Below are 13870 nucleotides of genomic sequence, written 5' to 3'. Positions count from 1 at the left end.
TCTTCTGAACATAAACACATCAATCGTTCTGGTGTCTTACGTGTTGCAGCAGGACGCCTCTGAGGACGGAGCGTCCGCACAGCAGCAGAGACATCAGACACACACACGCCACACACACGTCGAAAAACTCCAGAGCATAACTCTCCGCTGCAGGCAATGAAAAGAAAACGGTTACATTAAGAACCAGGTGAGTGTGTGAGAGAGTCCTGTGTCAGTTCTCTCACCGTGCCCGGACACGTTGGGGTCTCTGCACTCCTGGATGGACGCCTGGTTCTGCAGATGGATCTTCACTTTGCCGCTGTGAGCCTTGTTGTCCATGACGATCTGATGAGAGTAAACAACAACACGTTTCATCAGTTCAACTCCTGTTTCAAAGGTCTGCTAATTTAACAAACAACGTGTAAATTCACATAATTAGACCTGATTTCTATCTGAGCTGCAGGGCGGACAGTAACTAAGTACATTTACTCAACTACTATCATGTACTTGCATATCATTTGAGGTACTTGTACTTTAGTTGAGTATAAACATCTTTCAGTAGTAATTATAACTCTAGCCGGTACATCTCAGAAAGAAATATTGTACTGTTTACTCCACTACATAACATGACATACACTTGTAGTTACTATTCACATATATAACATGTTTGTATGATACAGTATATGTACTACTAATCTACTCAATTGTACACAAAGTATGCAAATTACAACATAAAGAAACCTCTTATTTATATTATTTAGCAATAAAAACTGAACATTATAACATGTTATAGTAAAACAACTCTTTTAAAAAGGGCCATTCTGCGAAATATGTACTTTTACTTTTAATTAAGTAACAGTTGGAACTCAAGACTTTTGCTTAAGATGTTTTAATCGTTTATTTAAATACGGAAAGATGGATAGTTTACCATGATAGCAAAGGTGTAGCAGTCGGGGATTTCATTGTTTATTATGGTCTGAATGTTGATGGCCTTCAGCTGGAAATCGATGGTGACATTGATCAGCCTGAAGAGAGACAAACATGACAACAGTTAGCGTGAAAACACAGCTTTCTTTGATTTTAATGTAAAAAAAAGAAGCAGAATATTATCTCACTTGTATAACTTGAGAGTGAAATTCTTGTAGTCACTGTTTCCTAAAGCAGGACTGTAGGTCGGTGGATTCAGTCCAATGCATTCTGGGGGAAAAAATGATCAGAAAATAGCATCAGAGGAAGTTAAAGGGGAATTTGTCCTCATCACGTGAAGCACAAACCACTTTTCTACACTTCCTCACAGCATTCAAACGCAGAACTGACCCCTTGGACATCATTATCTAATTTAGCTTTTTTCCCACAAGATCTATCAAGCATTGCCAAAAGTCATCTGTGCCAAATCAGCAGGTGTTTGCAAATAACTCCACTCCCATGGCATGGAAACTGGGTGGTAGAGTCAATGGAAAGAAAATATGTTGTGTTGCAATTGTTTGGTAGGAATTATTTAATGCTTCTGAAAGGAGGGCAACTCTTGACATATGTGGAGCAGCACCAATGACTCGCTGACATCATGTGCTTAAGGGGAGAGGAAATACTGGTTGGAGTAAAAATAACTTGTTTTATACAGTGGTGCTGGGATGACGCATTTTTACGTCTGACCCTGAAGTTAGCATATGCCTGGTTCCCTCCATTAAAAGCCAATGGGTTTTTTTCATTGGATTTTGGAATATAGCAGAAAATAATCTCTGTGGCACCAAACGATGATACTTACATGTTTTGTTCAGCAGGATAATCTCCACATATTAACACTTCATGATATTTGAATTAAAAGCTCATGTTAAGCTGTAAAGGAACTACAGCACGGTCACATGACTTCACGTCACCACCGCTAAGCTAAAGGCAGCTAATGTTGGGCTATAAAGGAACTACAGCACGGTCACATGACTTCACGTCACCACCGCTAAGCTAAAGGCGGCTAATGTTGGGCTATAAAGGAACTACAGCACGGTCACATGACTTCACGTCACCACCGCTAAGCTAAAGGCGGCTAATGTTGGGCTATAAAGGAACTACAGCACGGTCACATGACTTCACGTCACCACCGCTAAGCTAAAGTGGCTAATGTTGGGCTATAAAGGAACTACAGCACGGTCACATGACTTCACGTCACCACCGCTAAGCTAAAGGCGGCTAATGTTGGGCTATAAAGGAACTACAGCACGGTCACATGACTTCACGTCACCACCGCTAAGCTAAAGGTGGCTAATGTTGGGCTATAAAGGAACTACAGCACGGTCACATGACTTCAGGTCACCACCGCTAAGCTAAAGGCGGCTAATGTTGGGCTATAAAGGAACTACAGCTCGGTCACATGACTTCACGTCACCACCGCTAAGCTAAAGGCGGCTAATGTTGGGCTATAAAGGAACTACAGCACGGTCACATGACTTCACGTCACCACCGCTAAGCTAAAGGCGGCTAATGTTGAGCTATAAAGGAACTACAGCACGGTCACATGACTTCACGTCACCACCGCTAAGCTAAAGGTGGCTAATGTTGGGCTATAAAGGAACTACAGCACGGTCACATGACTTCACGTCACCACCACTAAGCTAAAGGAGGCTAATGTTGGGCTATAAAGGAACTACAGCACGGTCACATGACTTCACGTCACCACTGCTAAGCTAAAGGTGGCTAATGTTGGGCGTGATGACTTTTAATCGTCTCATTTAGACACTTGTTAGCAACCACCTTTTCTAAATTCACGAGTGGGGTATTTACTGACATATTTTATGTCGTAGAACAAACATTTCTTTGGCTTATGTTACCCACAGACCTTATTTCAGGCTAACAAACAAAAAGACATTCAAAAAACCATTGAACACTACACAAGGGAACAAGGAAAAGCTAAAATGCTGAATCACTTTCAGCATGTATGACTAATTCCTGCACCACTCAGTGGAAACAATGAACACTAAGGAGAGAAGGATCAAGTTCCTCCTACCGGTGTCCACATGCGGATCGATGTCGAAGGTGTCGTTGGAGGGGTCGATGGTTCCCTTCCTGTAGAACCTCTGGCAGAGGGATAGCGCACTTCCATTTTCACCGGCACCCAGAACATAGGCGTATTGACCAAGAGAGATCTGAGGGAGAGCCATGTACTGCAGGGGGAGAGAGAGGAGTGCATCAACTCAACATGAGGCAGAGCTGCAGGAACTAAAACCTGGAAATGAGTTGGCATTTCAGCACATCCTGTTATCTTATCTTTAAGTCAATGTATTTTTAAATGTGTTTTGAATGTGTTAGCTGCCTGATAAAAAGGTCTGTGCAAGTTGAAGAGATATTAACGTTTTGTTCTACGACATAAAATATGTCAGTAAAAACCCCACTGGTGAATTTAAAAACAGCGGTTGCTAACAAGTGTCTAAATGAGACGACTAAACGCCATCACGCCCAACATTAGCCGCCTTTAGCTTAGCGGTGGTGACGTGAAGTCATGTCACCGTGCTGTAGTTCCTTTATAGCCCAACATTAGCCACCTTTAGCTTAGCGGTGGTGACGTGAAGTCATGTGACCGTGCTGTAGTTCCTTTATAGCTCAAGAAGCCCAGTCTGCTCTGATTGGTTAGCTGGCCGGCTCTGTTGTGATTGGTTAACCGCTTAGAGATGTCCCCGTATATCACGTACGATGTGATGGAGAACTAGCCAATAGCTGCGCTTGTGTTACCTTGTGATGTCACTATCTTCCAGAAGTAAACAAAGGAATCCAATGGAAGCGTTTCATTACATTCCACCACTGACTGATACATAATGACAGTGTAATAAATTGGTATTTGTGTAATCAGGAGAGTACCTGCTGGACAGCGTAGTGAATGCGGCTGTAGAGCTCCTTCTGTGTGTGCACGCTCTGAGCAGCTCCGTCCTGAAATCCCTGCAGGAAAAGGTGTTTGAACGCCGCCGTGTTCTCTTCCTTAAACGTCACCACCATCTGGTTACTGAGGCCAAACAGCACCAGCTGAGAAGAAAGGGAGCTTTAACAACAGGCAACTACAGAAGTACAGATCAAACCTTTTCTTTTTCTATTCCATGTAAATATATACGGTTCAGGTACAAGATTTGTTGTTGTTATCCAATCACACCGTTTCTGGTCAAAACGTATGTAGAGAAAACTACAAACTAATAATAATAATTCATTTATTTTATATAGGCGCCTTTCAAGGCTCTCAAGGTCGCCGTACAAACATACAAAAAACAAGATACACAATACATCACCAGCATAAGAAACATAAACAAGACAATGCAGTATATCAATGTATAGTGTGATGGATAATGATCAGGGTGGATATGCCCTCTAACTTCTGGTCACTTTCCAAAACAGTCTCAAGGAGGCAAGAGTAAACCCTCTCCTAAAGAAACCCACTCTCAACCCGTCCGATGTTACGAACTAGGTGAACCATCAGATCCTCCTTCGCACTCTCCGAGAACTTGGAGTTTCAGGCTCTGCACTTTCCCTCCTCACCTCATACCTCGAAGACCGCACCTACAGGGTAACTTGGAGAGGGTCCGAGTCCGACCCTTGTCAATTAACTACAGGGGTCCCTCAGGGCTCTGTTCTTGGTCCCCTCCTCTTCTCTCTGTACACAAACTCGCTCTGATCAGTCATTAACCACGTGGGTTTGCTATCCTGGCTCCAAGATGGTGGAATGAGCTCCCCATTGACATCAGGACAGCAGATAGCTTACACACCTTCCGGCGCAGACTGAAAACTCATCTCTCTCGACTCCACTTCGAGCGATAGAACTACTAACAAAGCACTTATATACTAATAAAGCACTGGCTTCTCTAAAGCCAGTTGAGTAGCACTTGAAATGTTTTGGCTCTATGAAACCTGATGTACTTATGATTCTGTTTTCTTCAAGTTTGTATCTTCTTGGTCGAATGCACTTATTGTAAGTCGCTTTGGATAAAAGCGTCAGCTAAATGTAATGTAATGCGAGTGTGAAGAGATATGTTTTGAAAATGTGGAGAGAGTCAGTGTTGTGGATTTCAGGTGGGAGGGAGTTCCAGAGGCGGGGTGCAGAGCGGCTGAAGGCTCTAGACCCCATGGTGGCTAAACGTAAGGGGGGTGCAGTCAGGTGGAGGGAAGCAGAAGACCTGAGAGTGCAGATGGGCGTGTTGATGTGCAGGAGGTCGGAGAGGTACAGAGGAGTGAGGTTATGGATGGCCTTAAAGGCGAGGAGCAGAACCTTAAAAACGATACGGGATTTGACGGGGAGCCAGTGAAGCTGCTGAAGAACAGGAGTGATGTGGTTAATGGAGGGGGTTCTGGTGATGATGCGGGCGGCGGGGTTCTGGACCAGTTGAAGTCTGTGGATGGATTTGAGAGGGAGACCAAAGAGAAGGGAGTTGCAGTAGTCGATGTGGGAAGTGACCAGGGTGTGAACAAGAATGGCGGTGCTCTTAGGGTAAAGGGACGGGCGGAGGCGGTTGATGTTGCGTAGATGAAATATGCAGACCGAGTGATATTACTGATATGAGATTTGAATGAAAGTGTAGTTTTTGATCAAACTATGATCAAAAAGTCTCAGGGGGTGAAATAATAATAATACATGTCCTATAATAACACTAATAATCAGTTCTAAGTCTGTGTTGACCTGCACGGTGACGATGATGATCTTCAGCAGCTGAAGGCCCAGTTTGAACGGCTTGCGTCCCTTGGCGTGATATTTGTCACACGGGCTCATGAAGAAGTATTTCAGTTTCCTCCTCAGCACCTTCTCCTCTTCCTCCTCTTCCTCATCTTCGTCCTTCCTCTGAGGGGCCTCTGAGCCCAGCAGAGAGGAGGGATGAGGGGCCCCCAGCAGAGAGGAGGGACGAGGGGCCCCCAGCAGAGAGGAGGGACGAGGGGCCCCCAGCAGAGAGGAGGGACGAGGGGCCAGGAGGTCCCGGGACCCATAGCCCGCAAACTGGGAGAGGAGCCGCTCCTTCTCTGGGAAATACAAAGAAATCCACGGTGATTAACTTGAAATGTGATCAGCATTAGATTCAAAGATTCTTTGTTGTCACATGGACAGCAGCTACCGTGTTGATATGAATGTGACAATCTGAAGTCTCCTCCAACAATGCAACACAACTATATATTAGACATAAAAAAATAAATAAAAATAGTGCAAGATTATGTTGCAAGACCAATGCAGGAGAAGTAAACTATATACATGTCAAAAATAAATACAAAAAGCTAAATGTTTCAGAGAATGTATGTTGTAAGTGAACAATATACATATAAATATAATAGGATAAACAATAACAGAATGTAAAATGAAATGCTGTACAGTGAAAGGAAATGTTTATGTAGTATGCAAATGTCAAATAGCGCTAATGCAATGTTATAAAGTACATTTATTCAATGCTTCAGTACTATTTTGAGGTACTTGTACTTTACCTGAGTATTTTCATTGTATGCTACTTTATACTTCTACTCTACTACACAAACACATATTGTATTTTTTACTACACTACATTTATTTCACAGCCTTAGTAACTAGTGACTTTGCAGATTATACAGAAGTTTGCATAAAAAACACAGAAAGCTATAACATATTATATTTTATAGTTAAACTAGTCAACAGTCTGTACGAGGCAAGCTTGATGCATTATCCAATCATGCAATAGAATAGAATGAAGATTAAATGGCATCTTTAAAAGGAAATAATAATAATCATGACATTTTCTCATTTAAATGCAATTGAATATATATATATATATATATTTTTTTTTGCTTTAACGTTGAATATTTTCAATATATTTTCATGATAATTCTAACTTACTTATACCCAGGTAACATTTCCAATGCAGTACTTATTCAATATTAGTATTTGTACAGTGTGCTATTACTGCATACATAAGGGCAGTTTCCCATCCTATTCTGCATGCACACATTGCACTTTAGTAAGTGACTAGAATATAAATCTTGTTTATCTGCAAGTCAACTGGGATGCAGAACATTTATCTAACAAGTATTTCCTTCATAAGACCTTATATGCATCACAGTGCAGCCTAATTTAATTTAACATGATGCATTTTGCAGTATTTACATTATCCATGCATTAAAGAGACAGAAAACACACATGAATTATCTCCATAATATGTTAGAACCATGAACACAGACCGACCTGTGGAGCTGTCCTGGGTGCACGTGGAGCTGGAGGTCGCCATGGTGATCAGGCTGTGATGGAGGAGGACATCCTGAGCTCAGTATGGAGAAGAGAGAGGATCCATTGTGTTTAACAGTCTAGTTTCTGCACACAGAAAGGATGCTCTCCGTTGCATTGGAAAACAAAACAGAGCAGCTTCCTGGTTACCACGTGACTCCACTATCACGTGACTAGTGTTTGTTGCTAGGGAAACACCGGAAAACATCACAAAAAATATTAGACAAAGAAAAGAAAATAACGAACGTAAAAGACGGTCAAATGTTCCCATATATTATATAGCCTACATTTAAATACAAGAAAAACATTACCTTTTTCTATTCCTACCTTTGAAATATATCGAATTGGTTTGTTTTCCCAGTTTTCCTCTGTAACAACGGTTCAGAAAGAAGTAACGACAAATCTAAAACGGTTATTTTTCATAAAATATTTGTGAAGTAGGCCTAGGGGAGAGTGGGGTAAGTTGAGCCATTTTTTAGTTATGCTGTCCTCTAAGCAAGGCGAAATGAGTGACACATAGTAAAAACGAAAACACATGTACTTCAGGATGTGTCCTATCAATGGCAATGATAATAATTCATATTTGATCAAGGGCAGTGAAAATATTACTTCTTTTAAAAAAAAAGTCTTGTGGCTCAACTTGGGTAAGTTGATCCAGGTCAGGGGGTAAATTGAACCACTGTTCAAACCTGGGCATACCTACAACAAATCTTAAAGGTAACTATAAACAATAAATAACAAACCAAATATTTTCAATATAAATTTCGATTGAATTGATCGATTTTTTTTTAACATGTTAAAAGGAAATCATACAAATGGTGATACAATTTCATACATCTTACCAATCAAACACAGGGTAAATTCAACTTTAAATGTAGCCTACAATGAGCTCTTATTATCAACTTGGCCTACTTTCATTCATTTCTCCATTGAACAACTGGCTCAACTTACCCCAAGGCCCGTGGTTAACTTTACCCCATAGCCACCATTTTAGAAAAAATAGCCTAGCATTACAATTCAGAGTCATCTTTAGCTTAATGATTCACACGGTAATACGCTGCCAACACATCAACATATACAATATGTGTTTAAACGTGGATACTTTTTTTGACATGACAGCCGATATAGCTGACATCTGGAACATTTAATTTGACAAGCAAAAAACGTTTTTTTGTAAAAATGTTTACTGACCAGACCACCACTATCTCTCTTTCACATAATGGGCGGAGCTTGCATACTTTCTGGTCACTTGATTACAACTATAAGGCGTTGCCTGGTTACAGGGGGTGGTTCAACTTACCCCCTTCTCCCCTACTGTTTTTTTGTTGTCTTCATATTTATGTTTTTTACATATTTATGTGCCATACACGCCGTTGTTGGTAAAAGTGTCCGAAACTTTGAAATAAGTCAGTCTGTGTCCCGTTGTTACTCGTGTTTCTTTCTAAAACCAGTAATGAGGAAAGCGACTGCAGTGTAAACAGTAAAGAGACACTGGACACATTGCATTTACATTTTAATATGTATTTAACACTTGGTCAGTAGTTAACATTATTAACCAAAAACGGGTTTATTTCTAATAATAGGATTTTTCAATTTGTATTCCATTCTGTCCTCTGTGAATAACTCACCATGTAGGTCACACAGTGGTACTTATGTTTAATGCTGCCAGAAATAAAATAAAGTGGGGAGAAATGCTGAACCTTCTGTACATTACTTATTTAATTTGCTTTAAAGCAATACAAGTTGTCAAAATGCAGAAGATGTACATTGTGTTTATATTGTTTACTATTACCTCCAAAGTAACACACACAGACACACACACGACATAATGATAAAACAAAGATGGTGCACATAAGACCTCAGTGTCGCTTATAGCTACGGCGCTGATGATGGATCTATTTGACAGAGATGAAACATGCAGCTGGAGTCAAACTGGAATGAGACTGGAAGAACCATCTGGAGTCTGGACCTTTGTCTGTTACAGGAAATACTTTGCAGCAATAAAGATACATTTATTAACAAAACACAAACCAGGGTTGCTTTAATTAGTTTGACATTTAGGGGGACGTTCGTGTTCAGTCTCACTTTGAGGCAAAGCACTTTCCTTATCAAATAATCTGCTGATCCTTTGTGTGATTCATGGTCTATAAAAAGTGTACATTGTTTCAAAGAGACAAGACTATTCCCCAGAGCCCAAGGTGGCATTTTTCAACTCAAATAAGTCGAGATGTTGGGCTTAAAACATTGAGAATAACTAAAGAAAACAACAAACTGGTGGGTGAAAGTAGGGCTGGTCAATATGTCGATAATATATTAACGTCTAATGAGACTAGATCGTGTCTTCAATTTGGATATCGATTGCAAAAGTATGAAGCTAGTATTTTTTCTTATTGTGTTTTCCATATTTTGTCGTTACACACTTAGTCATCGTATTTTGTAAAGACTTTTGTGTAAGACTCAACCCTTACATCGTGTCAATATCAATAAAGGTATTTGATCAGAAACATTGTGATGACTGACTTCCTTCATATCGCCCCGGCCTGGATAAAAGTATTCATGTTTTTATGAATCATCTGTGACGAACAAATGCGACGAGAAACTGCAAATAAAATGCTTTTCAGAAAAAACGACTCCGTGCCACTTAATAAGGAGCGACAGGAGGGAGATGATCCACCGGCACACGCGGCGCTGCATGTTCTCTGCTCTCGACCACGTGGCTCAGTATGCTGCCATCACCTCATAGGTTACCACAACAACCACGAGACCCTGCCCAGTCCTCTATCTGCCGTCCAGAGCCTTGTCCCTGGTGATGACCGAGTCGTTGAACTTGATCATGAGCGTGGTGCCCTTGTGCCAGTGAGCCGTGACCTTGGCGGGGAATCCGCTGTGTGTGAGCACGGCCTCCACGATGCCGGCGGTGAAGGCGGCGCAGTTCAAGCTGCTGTTCTCTTTGGGCACGGAGATGTAGGCGTTGATGAGCGGCTCCTTCTCGATGATGTAGTACGTCTTGTCGTCGTCGTTGGCTTGCTCCAGTTTGTCCGCCTCCTTCCCAAACAGAGACTTCCAGACGTTCACCTGAAGGAAGGGAGGAGGTGAAAGTTAATCAGCGCTAAAACCATCAGAGGTATTATTTTCATGGCTTTAATGTCCAAGTCTGTTAAACAACTGACCTGCTGAAACTATTTCATAACATTCCTCTGCTACTTAATATTATGTATCTATTATATCATTCCAATAACTTGTATATAGACTCGTATTGCACTATTCCACTTTCTTTGTTTGTTATTACTTTTAATATAATATACTTTAATATACTTTAATATTGTGTTAATATTGTCTGCTTATCTGTATTATTGTGTTGCATTGTTGGAGAAGCCTGTGACATAAGATTTTCATCGACATAATGACCCTGTAGCTAGTTTGACAATAAAGAACCTTGAAACATGTGCTTTGTATAAATAAGACAAAACACAACAAGATTCATTTTTTTATATATTTGTAAAAAATGTAAATATTCTTCATTCTTTTCCTGCTTTTGGATTTAAAGCATTCTGTTAGGAAATTAGTCTTTACTCACACAAGTATCTGGACAAACCAAGTCAGTCAATTAAAAGTAAAACATTAAATTAATTATAATTAAATTAAACAAATAAATACGCATCTCATAAAGTATTTAATCTATTTTAAAATAAATTAAAAAAAATCATATCAATGATTTAAATACCATTTTATTTATATATTTATTTAAAAAAAATATATATTATTTTTTTAAGGGAAGAAAATGACAAAAAATGCATATATCAATAATAATAATAATAATAATAATATTAAAAGGGGATTCTTTAAAATAAAATAAAAACACGGACACAACAGATTCAGAGTTTGGCTCATCAGCTGTATTCTACATGCACCGCCGTCTTTGAGCCCCATCCGAAGCATGATGACACCATCTCATATTATCACTGACCTTGATGAAGAGCAGCATGTTGAGCACTTTGGTCTCCCTCTTCCCGTTCTTCTCCCTCAGCACCAGCACATCCAGCATGCTGGCCCCGACGCTCTGCCCCATGTCGGCCAGCCGGGTCTGCAGCTCCGTCACCGAGTACACGCGGCTCTGGCAGTACTGCACCATCTCTGAGAACAGCAGCGCGAAGGCGCTCACGCTCACCTCCGTCTTCGGGCGCGTCAGAGGGCGCTCCAGGATGTTGGACTTCCCCCGAGTGAAGCGTGTGTCCATCTTCTGTTGGAGAGGAAAGAACAGGTTTTACTGACACACACATGTTGTTGTTCTTGTTGTTACCATGGTTACGGAGCTGAATCCAGATCAGATGCACGCTGAAGGCTCTTTGAGCATGTTTTCTCTCACTGATCCTGCTGTGATGTTACATGTTTGTTTGTTTCTCATGTGTCTTGATATGTGTCTGTTGATGTCACACATGGAGCTGCTGGGATGCAAGGAGCGTTTCAGACTCCATTAAAGCCTTATCCTATCGTATTGTCTTTATTATTTGTCCACATTGAAAGAAAAAATAATAACATTACAGGGGATTATACAAATTCTAACACTAATAGATTAAGCGTTGGATTCATCAGCGGTGTTGTTGTTGTTGTTTTTCTATTTATCTTATTCATTCGTGTGTTTTGTTCAAAATACAAACATTGTTTACATACAGTATAGATAACACAAAGCATGCTTATCATGTGCCTGAAATCCAAAAGGCATCTTTTTTATGTATATAGAAAAAAGGAATACATTGGAAAAAAAACTGCCCCACCAAAAAATACTAACATCTTTGCAGGCTATGCCTAAATATAAGTTGTTGGAGATTGAGTCTTAAATATAGAAAAACACCTACATTTCCTAGAAACCAGAATCAGAAAGAATCATGAAGATAAAAGCAGCCAACACTTCGGGACCTGAGACCTGATTTGGCAAAGTGATGAGGAAATGATTCAAGTTACTTATCTCTTGTCAAAGTTATTGTCAATTCGGTTGGTAAACTCATCAATCCGCTTAATAACTGAACAGAAAATAACATTACAATCATCACACATTGGAGGCATTTATCCACTTAGCCTGGATTTAGAGGAACATATGAGGCTATTTCCTTTTCTAGAGTTCTCCCTTGATCAAATTAACCTGTTTTCTTTTCACAAACACACATTATATTATCTTTTACTAAAGCATGTGTCTGCACTGTGCTTATTCTAACGATCAGTTTGATTCAAACACAACAAACAGCTGATCACTAGCTGTTAGCATAACTAGCATAACAAGCTAACTGACACTTCCGGTTGACATATCTAAACAAGAGTCTTCCACTTCCAGCAGTAGAAACACAAACGTTTTAGAAACACAAACGTGTAGTCCATACTCTGTGAGCAACTATACCTATTTTAAGTGTTGATAAACAGACCTTTGTTGGAGAAAAGACGAGCGACTGTGCAGTTTCTCTTCTTCTTCTGTTGGTTTACTGATTTCTTCTTCGTTGGTTTTGATGGTAGACTAGAAACCACCGTTATAGGTGCATTACCGCCCCCTCCTGTATCGGGGTGTGCGGTGTCATGGCTTTGTATTATCTCAGTAACAAAACAAAAAATATACCCTATTTTCCACATAAGAACATTTTGGGGGATGTGACTAAAAGTGAAAAATCCGAATTTTGAGAACACAACACATTTATAATGAATATTATAAAATAAATGTGTTTTCCTGAAAATAATAAATATGTTTTTTTCTGAAAGTCCGAATTCTGTGAAAAATGCTGACCTTTAAACTCATAAAGAAAGAAAGAAAATCACTTTTCAAAAAGTGTTACACACCGTTGTATATATTGTGTGTTGCACCACGGACCCCCACTCGGATCATCGGCTCTACATTCCATACTATTCCCCTCCTGATTGTATCCCCTGTTCTCAATATTGATTGTAATTCCTATCCTATCGTGTCCTGCCTTTTGTACTATACTTCCTAATGTCTCCCTCTCTTAATTTTATATGTAACGCAATGCATTATAATGTGTTCTATATCCTCCACAGTGTTACATTACACATAGAAAATTGCAACCAGTATTTCAATTGCACACCGGAGTATCAATGTATAAACAAAAAAAAACATATTTACAATATGTACACTGTATATAGAGTGTATGTATATAGCAGTGGTGGAAGAAGTATTCAGATTATATATTTACTTAAGAACAAATCAATTACACTTGTAATATTTATGATCAGTTCCAGCATGTTATTAATGTGTGTTTGACCTACTCTCATGGAAATCAGTTCATCGTTCTTGTTCCTCCCCCTAAAGGTCATTATTATTACAGATTACCATAATAACTGATGTATATCTTTGACCTATATAATATTCCAGGTCACCCACCGAGTGCAGGCACTTCCTGTTCTCTTCATCACATGACTGCTGCTTTTTGCACCTTTTCACATCACTGATGGATAAATGCACGAACAGACATATTTGTGTATCTAATTCCCAGCAATCAACATGGTTCATGGTTCTGGGGTTTCCTCAGCTTTGCATTCTGACTTTGTGTGTTCGGTAACATTGAAGAGAACATTGCCTCAGAGAGGACTGCTGATGATTTGCAAAGTGTTTAAGAGCTTTCCTCTGATTGCTTTAATGACCCGGTTTGTTTCACAAGCACCGGCCACAGAATACTTTTTACAGAA

At 40.0% G+C, this 13870-nt stretch overlaps 2 protein-coding genes across 3 annotated transcripts; both read right to left on the bottom strand.

Moving 5' to 3' along the window:
- Positions 1-19: 19 nt before the first annotated feature.
- Positions 20-8333, bottom strand: LOC117451756 (mucolipin-1-like). The gene is made up of 9 exons (XM_071203917.1): positions 7511-8333; positions 7145-7369; positions 5627-5961; positions 3826-3987; positions 2978-3134; positions 1095-1176; positions 908-1004; positions 225-324; positions 20-147 (listed from the first exon to the last, which is right to left on the bottom strand). Exons 2-9 carry the CDS (start codon positions 7185-7187, stop codon positions 20-22), a joined length of 1104 nt encoding a protein of 367 aa, XP_071060018.1. The 5' UTR covers positions 7188-7369; positions 7511-8333.
- A 346-nt stretch (positions 8334-8679) lies between these two features.
- Positions 8680-12684, bottom strand: LOC117451024 (trafficking protein particle complex subunit 5-like). Of its 2 annotated transcripts, none has more exons than XM_071204228.1 (3): positions 12601-12684; positions 11151-11423; positions 8680-10258 (listed from the first exon to the last, which is right to left on the bottom strand). In XM_071204228.1, exons 2-3 carry the CDS (start codon positions 11418-11420, stop codon positions 9962-9964), a joined length of 567 nt encoding a protein of 188 aa, XP_071060329.1. In that variant the 5' UTR covers positions 11421-11423; positions 12601-12684; the 3' UTR covers positions 8680-9961. The 2 variants fall into 2 exon arrangements, with proteins under 2 accessions (XP_071060329.1, XP_033944989.2); XM_034089098.2 differs by having other exon boundaries at positions 11151-11420.
- Between the last annotated feature and the right edge of the window lie 1186 nt (positions 12685-13870).

The sequence above is a fragment of the Pseudochaenichthys georgianus genome, chromosome 8, assembly GCF_902827115.2.
Source record: "Pseudochaenichthys georgianus chromosome 8, fPseGeo1.2, whole genome shotgun sequence".
NCBI lineage: Eukaryota > Metazoa > Chordata > Actinopteri > Perciformes > Channichthyidae > Pseudochaenichthys > Pseudochaenichthys georgianus.
The sequence above is the reverse complement of the archived record's forward strand: the minus strand, read 5'-3'. Positions and strand labels throughout refer to the sequence as shown.

Bases quoted from the DNA above. Each gene is read 5' to 3' on its own strand.
- LOC117451756 (XM_071203917.1), bottom strand. From the start codon at position 7,187: ATGGCGACCTCCAGCTCCACGTGCACCCAGGACAGCTCCACAG. The intron at 3,988-5,626 runs GTCAACACAGAC...CTTTCTTCTCAG, and splicing joins TCATCATCGTCACCGTGCAG to CTGGTGCTGTTTGGCCTCAG. The intron at 1,177-2,977 runs GTAGGAGGAACT...TTTTTCCCCCAG, and splicing joins CGATCCGCATGTGGACACCG to AATGCATTGGACTGAATCCA.
- LOC117451024 (XM_071204228.1), bottom strand. From the start codon at position 11,420: ATGGACACACGCTTCACTCGGGGGAAGTCCAACATCCTGGAGCGCCCT. The intron at 10,259-11,150 runs GTCAGTGATAAT...CCCTTCCTTCAG, and splicing joins ACATGCTGCTCTTCATCAAG to GTGAACGTCTGGAAGTCTCT.